Source organism: Camelina sativa, chromosome 12 (assembly GCF_000633955.1).
Source record: "Camelina sativa cultivar DH55 chromosome 12, Cs, whole genome shotgun sequence".
In the NCBI taxonomy this organism is placed as follows: domain Eukaryota; kingdom Viridiplantae; phylum Streptophyta; class Magnoliopsida; order Brassicales; family Brassicaceae; genus Camelina; species Camelina sativa.
The window spans coordinates 11462818-11470372 of record NC_025696.1 but is presented as its reverse complement, the minus strand read 5'-3'; the positions used below and the strand labels follow the sequence as shown (position 1 = coordinate 11470372).

At 32.2% G+C, this 7555-nt stretch overlaps 1 protein-coding gene across 1 annotated transcript; it reads left to right on the top strand.

Annotated features, from left to right (window-relative positions):
* Positions 3656–7555, top strand: LOC104731315 (myrosinase 4-like). Its single transcript, XM_010450647.2, has 13 exons — positions 3656–3881; positions 3978–4238; positions 4342–4402; positions 4563–4621; positions 4699–4774; positions 4906–4983; positions 5089–5176; positions 5329–5572; positions 6168–6504; positions 6647–6678; positions 6779–6875; positions 6976–7078; positions 7186–7555. Exons 2-13 carry the CDS (start codon positions 4056–4058, stop codon positions 7382–7384), a joined length of 1557 nt encoding a protein of 518 aa, XP_010448949.1. The 5' UTR covers positions 3656–3881; positions 3978–4055; the 3' UTR covers positions 7385–7555.

The window sequence follows — 7555 nt, the reverse complement described above, 5'->3', positions numbered from 1 at the left end:
AAAATATAAAAATATATTAAATTAATCATAATATAGCAGTTCGCTTTTTAAAAACCAAATTTACAAAATTATGTCTTATAATGACATTCAAGTAGAATATACATTGTTGAAATAACTTCACATACATAAACTAATACAATATATTAAAATTTATTTTAAAATATAAAATATACAATATTTTGTATCAAATAAAATTTAACCATTTTTATTCCACGGGTACTTATCTAGAATCATTAACAATATAAAACTTACAAAATAAGTATTTTTTTTCAAGCCATCATATCTAACATATGATTTTATTGCATAATATTTTATCCAAAATTTTTTTTAAAAACAATCACATAAATTATATTTTATATAAAAATTACAATATAAATAAAATAAAATTCAACACGGGTCTTAATCTAGTAATATTTGATTTGTTTATCATTTCTAATTTTTAAAACTAGAATACAAATGATATGACTAATTTTTTGTCTATAATGTTGAAAGGACAATAAAAATATTTATCTAAGTAAGTACCAACAAGATGTTATCATTTTGATTCATGGTTAACATGCTAGAAAAATGAGCCGCTTAAAAGATGAACTTTAATTGAATAGAGGGAAGTTATTATGTGTGAGAGAAGGGTAAAATGCGTATATTTCAATTTTCCAGTTTAAGACAATGGAGCCATCAATTGTCTCAATATAGGCCACTGCTGCTTGGTAGAGCCGTATAGGTATGTATAGCTTTGACTTTGTACGTTTCTTCGACTGAATTATTTGATTCAAGTTTAAACGTATATCGACAATTACCATCTTGTTCACTGAATCATAGCACTTTCTATCTCAAACGTATATTTTAAATATTATTGTTGAGAGACTAGAGAGTTATCGAGTTGAATTATCGAATTTGGATATAGTAAAATTTTCTTAAGTGGCATATTTATTTAAAAAATAAATAGGGAAAATTACTACTTGAGATGCAAACTTGAGATGAATTAATTAATAGCTTAAAGTTTAAAAGGGTTTGTTCAATCCTGAAGAAAAAAAAAGCAATACAAAACTCAAGATCTTGGCGATGATTTTGGGAAGAGTTTTTGTGTGGCGACTTGTAGAAGCTGGCTTCTCATGCTAGACGATCGAGGTAACATCGAGGATGTCCCTCAATATAATTTCTATATCTTACATCTTTTAACACGCAAGCAGATCAATCTTCCGGCTTTTGAATATGAGATCACCTCTCCGGTATTTTGGGTGGACGAGAAAACCAAAGATTACTAAATTATAGGAATGTTTGATGAAGAAAATGCGGTTTCTTTCAAGAGAGGAGATAACTCGTGGAAAATAATTCCTTATTTGGTAGACAAAGATCACAAGCTTTTTTTGTCTCAACTATTATAAACTCCCTATTTACGATTTCTCTGGAGAAATTCTTTTGAAAATTTTCAGAATTAGCGTACGTGGATGCCTACCAAGATCACTAAGTCTTGGCATAAGACCTCTTGGATCACGGGGTCTCCCATATTTGCCTAACATAAGGTATAATATATTAGTCACTGTACGAGGAGATGTGTTATTTGTTAAGAGCCAACGTCCGCCTAGGTTCAAATCTACAAGATGGATTAATCCAAGAAGACCAAATGGGACATAATTTTTTCTTTGAAAAATGAGTCAATTCTTTTGGATTTAGGTATTACAGTTCTTGCTAAGGATTTGGAAGGATCACTAGAAATTCGATCTACTTCAATGGTAATCTTTCTGAAAATAATTATCAAAAAAACAATATCTTCATCTACAATCTCGATTCAAAAAAGGTGGAGCGACCACATAAATTTGTTTTTTCATCCGTTCCACTTTCTACAGCACGTTGGTTCTTTCCAAGTTTTAAACGTGAATAATTTATTTTTATCTATATGTTTTCTCGTTGTTTTATGTATTTTTCATTTTATTTTTGTTGTATTAAACATTTACTAATATTTTGCTTTGAGGTTCAAGATTACTGCTTTCTATTTTTTTTGTTCTTTATGCTATAAACTACTATACGCCCATCTCTATAAACAACTCGAGCCGGCTATACACTATGAGTCTATGACTAGCTAGTTATTGCATCCTTGTGCCACTATCGTCTAAGCTTCAGATTCAACTTCTATGAATAAGTGTTTGCCTTGTGAGAAGCTTTGAATAATGTCAAAGGTTTTCAACGTCTGGACTTTGTGATTGACGGTGCTAGAAAGCTTGTTGTGGATATGAAGTTGTTTCGCTCCATGCTACTGACTCTAGGAGGGAGTTGGTGGAGTGACTCCGTAGTCGCTTGATCGGCTCGTATTACAGCTGAAAGGACTGTCTCATCGTCTTCTGGTCATCCGCCTTTTCACTTGGTTCATTTTCCTTTTGTTTCTCTTCTTAGCTTCATTTAAGGATTCTCTTTTAATTTGTATCACTTCATCTTCTTCTTCAAGAATGTGGTACGATTCCATGTTTTTTTCTTTCTTATTTGTGGCATGGGGCCATGTATTGGTTATGCTTCATTGTGTAACTTTAACTTTCAATGTAAAATGAATATCTACATTCTTATCATAAAGAACAAAACAAAAAACTGAAATGCTTGTATTATTGTCCAAGTTGCATTGTTGTCCAACTTATCCAAATGAGTTCCATCTTGCAGTATTGCCCATATTGCAGTTACATTCTTCTCGAAATGAGTTCCATCTTGCATTTTGGTCCAACTTTCTACCGATAATTTATGTGCGATAGCAAAATCGACATCAAGTTGATGAGTTTACAATCAAGATTTCTTAACCATTGGATGAGTTGAATTATACAATTTTGTGGATGCAAGAATTTACAGTAACGATGGGGTTTCCAATGGTTACACTACGTCACTATTTCTGAAAACAAGTGTAAATTCTCATCCTCAATTTCAAATAAAAATCAAACAATTAAAAGTAAAAAGTTTATATCAATTTCTTCATTCCCAATTTCCTCAATTTCATGAAAAATATTGTTTCAAATTTTGTATTGTCGGTCAAAAACACCATATAAGCTCAAGTCTATCGGAGTTATTTAATTCAGTTAATCACTTCCAACATATCCTGCATGCAATATATGCTTTACTGCGTAACCACAAACATTAGTATATATAGTTTGGTTTTTTTTTTCGTAGTAAAAAATCTCAAATTTTTTACATCAAATTTTAAAATGGAAACGCAAACGCAAGTTTCCAAAAGAGATTTCAAAGTGCAACGGAACGAGATTTCGAAGGCAACAAGTGGATTTTCGATGAGTGGTCCCTTGACCTCCCCATACTAAAAAAGTCAATATCTTTTAAACTTTTAATATGGACCCAGAAAATAACGATTCCCTTAGATTTTTCGTGTCATGGGTGACAATTAAGACACATTTCGATACAACTTTATATTTTGAGAATGAATTTAAATTATTTTCCTTTGTCAACTGTCAGATTGTAACGATAGCGAAAACGGATATGTGATTGTTATTATCACCAATCATAACAAAACGAATAGTCAAGTGTGTTATCCATTATGTAGATCCAGCAACGATGAAGCGATCAGAACCACGCAATTTACTAGAAGTCAGCGAGCCGGAGAGGGCTATAAGAATATTGGGCTAACGTGTCGTCGTGTTATTTTTATTTTTAACTAATGCGTTAGGACTATCGGGATAACGTGTCGTGTTATTTTATTCAACTAATGCGTCAGTGTCATTAGTTTCGTAAATTATCCGATATCTGTAAATCTCAAAATGGTCGAAATGCAAAGATTTAGCTATGTTTCGCATCCGTATTTATAGTCTATATTTGGAAGTGTCTGCCTATATATGTGTACTGCTAAGTTCAAGATTCTTGTTGAACTTCTGATTGCTTCACTCAGGTTTCAGGTTTGTGTCTTAACCTGTCACTCTCTGTTTTACTGACGCTTTTGTTCTCTTCTCTCGGTTTGTCTTCTTCTCATATATCTCTTTTGTTTGGTGAAGGTTTAATCAAAGGATTCAGCTTCAACAGTTCTTCATCATCAGCCAAAAATACAATAAGTGAAAGCAATCTCTCAAGCCATGACATTTCGTGAAACTTGCATCCTTGTGCTTCTCTTTGCAGTTTTAAGTGCAACGAGTCAACGAGTTTGCAATCCAGCGTGCCAAGCTAAAGAACCCTTCAACTGCAATGATGTGCAAATGTTCAGTCGAACTGATTTTCCAACAAACTTCACTTTTGGTGCAGCAACTTCAGCATATCAAGTATGTTCGTTATGACATATTTTACACCACTAGTCTCTAATTATGTAATCAATAAAAAATATTAGGAAGAATTAAAAAAAAAAAAATGATTTACGTGTACTAGATTGAAGGTGCTGCGCATAGAGCGCTTAATGGATGGGACTACTATACTCACAGATATCCAGGTTTTGTCCTTATTTTTGATATGTGAATAATTATTTTATATATATACACATATATCATATTTTTTCTAAAAAACACATATACATACATGGGTTATCGACTGTATATATATACATTTTGACAAATATATTTGCTCACAATATAGACTTTTTTATCTAGCAGAAAAGGTTCCAGACCGCACTACGGGAGATCTGGCTTGCAACTCCTATGAGCTTTATAAGGTTTTTTTTTTTTTTTTACCCTGGTTTATACAGTCACTTGGAATTAAATTTGATCGGGAAATTTCATTGCGTTATAGGAGGATGTCCAATTATTGAAACGCTTGAATGTTCAAGCTTACAGATTCTCTATAGCATGGTCAAGGGTCCTACCAAGTAATATTACCCTCATTCTTATTCCGATCTTCTTATTGGTTTTTTACTTGTTTTAATTACATTTTCTCTCTCTCTCTCTCTCTCTCTCTCTCTCTCTCTCTCTCTCTCTCATGTATATATCGCCTTCTCAGAGGGAAAGCTGTGTGGAGGAGTGGATGAGAATGGAATAAAATATTACGACAACCTCATCAACGAACTGAAAGCCACTGGTAATTATTTCATAAATATAATTTTACACAAACATGTGGATTTTTCTTGTATTTTTTTGGTATATCTTTGAGCATAACAATTAACTTGATTACACGCACACGTAGGCATTGAACCATTCGTGACGATATTCCATTGGGATGTCCCCCAAGCTTTAGAAGACGAGTATGGCGGTTTTCTAAACAAACGTATAGTGTAAGCGACTCAATAAATAGATGTTTTAACCAAAAATGTTTTATCATAGTTATTTTCTGCTGGTGGCAGAAGTTATACTTACCTGCCTTATTTTTGTACTAGATATTACATCTATAAGCTCATGTATACTTTATGTATGGTCATATATATAGGGAGGATTACAAGGATTACGCTGAGCTTCTCTTTCAAAGATTCGGAGATAGAGTGAAGTTTTGGATCACATTTAATCAACCTTACACGTTTGCATACAGAGGTTACGGAATTGATATATCTCCACCGGGGCGATGCACAGGTTGTGAATTTGGAGGAAATTCTGGTACAGAACCTTATATTGTTGGCTATCACCAACTTCTTGCTCATGCTACAACTGTATCTACATATCGTCAGAAATACAAGGTATTCATACGAATAAAATCATATGAGTTATGTCATAGTTACACATCAAGTCTTCTTTTGTTTTTTTTTATTAACCTTAACACAAATAATAACGTGATTGAGCTTTTTCGCTTCAATAAACTTAGTTTAGAGCATCTCTAATGCATTTCTCTATAATAGAAAAACTCTATAATAGATGTGAGTTTTACTCCAACCCACATTTATTCTCACATTTAAAATAGAGATTGCTATTTTTTTCTCTATATATAGAGGAACACTTTGTAAGAAAAAATAGAGTTCCTCTATATATAGAGAAAAATAGCAATCTCTATTTTAGAGGTGAAAATAGAGATGGATTGAAGTAAAACCCACCTCTATTATAAAGATTCATTATAGAGAAAAAAATAGAGAAAACCATTGAAGATGATCTAATACAAAAATACAAAAAATAAATAAATATAGAAATAGAAATTAAAAGACACTGCATGAAAAAACATATATTTCACATCCACGTCTGACTTTTTGTTTCTTTTTCATACAAAATGCAAATGAAAAAATGATTAAGCCTTTTTTCTGCTTAAGTAATATATTTATAAGCAGGCTTAACAATGTGCAGGGGTTACAAGGAGGAAATATTGGAATAACTTTAATCGGAAGATGGTTTGTTCCTTTAAATGAAGCAAGCGTTTCAGATCAGATGGCTGCGGGGCGAGCGTTTGATTTCATTGTTGGATGGTTCTTGGATCCTCTGGTATATGGAGATTATCCGAAGACTATGAAAGATACCTTAGGAGAAAGATTGCCAAGATTTACAGATTTAGAATCTCAATTAGTGAAAGGATCCATGGAGTTTCTAGGTTTAAATTATTACATCACACAGTATGCAACTGATTCATTGCAACCCATTTCGATACCACCAAACATCGAAACTGATCCAAGAGCCAACTTTAGCAGTATGTCTATCCATCCTTTTTTTTTAATTCATATTAATTGAATGGTATTTTTCTGTCTCAGAATTGGGAATTTTATAGTATCTTGCATGCATGCATATCTACGTAAACTGGATTTTAATTTGTTTTCTTTTTTAATAAGCAGCTTCTCGTGATGGAGTTCCAATTGGTGTTCAAGTGAGTATCAATTTTTATTTTTAACTAAAATATTTATCATATAAAATAGAGCTCATAATTATACAAAAATTATATCACTAACTCAAACGGTTTTTTACAGAGTGGTAATATTGTGTATTATCCTCCTGGGTTCCGTCAAATTCTAAACTATATCAAAGACAATTACAAAAACCCACTTACCTATATCACTGAGAATGGTAATGTATACGACATATATATATATATATATATATATATATATAAACAAGTTTATTTAACAAAAATATATGAATAACATGTTAATTATGAACGTTACAGGATTTCCTACTTCTGGCAATCTAACACTTGCTGAAGCATTAGCAGACCAAGGACGAATTGAAAGCCACTGTAGTCATTTGTCTTGTCTCAAATGCGCAATCGAGTAAGTTATCTGTGATTTTTTAAAATTACTGGTTTGATCTTTGACAGTTTTATACATGGGAAAAAAATAATCAAATGATATTTCATATCAATATATCTTATTTGTAGGGATGGATGCAACGTAGCAGGGTATTTTCCATGGTCTTCGATGGATAATTACGAGTTCAGTAAAGGTTACACAATCCGTTTTGGTATGAATTGGGTGAACTTCACTAATCCAGCTGATAGAAGGGAGAAAGATTCGGCTAAATGGTATTCTAAGTTCAACATGGAAAGAAGTGAAGATAAAAAAATAGAAGCAGGGTAATTTTCTTCTATTTACTCGTTGAAACTCAGGAAAATTCGAAAATAAAAAGTTTATATCCCTCAAAATACATGTAAAGGGAATATATGTCTGTTTCAGTAAAATAAATTTTTTTCTACATTTTTCTTCGAATTCGCGTGGCGCTGTTTTTGTCTTAAAGACTTTATTGCATCA

Coding starts and splice junctions, on each gene's coding strand:
- LOC104731315 (XM_010450647.2), top strand. CDS start 4,056: ATGACATTTCGTGAAACTTGCATCCTTGTGCTTCTCTTTGCAGTTTTA. Junction 4,239..4,341: donor CAGCAACTTCAGCATATCAA/GTATGTTCGTTA, acceptor TACGTGTACTAG/ATTGAAGGTGCTGCGCATAG. Junction 4,775..4,905: donor ATGGTCAAGGGTCCTACCAA/GTAATATTACCC, acceptor TCGCCTTCTCAG/AGGGAAAGCTGTGTGGAGGA.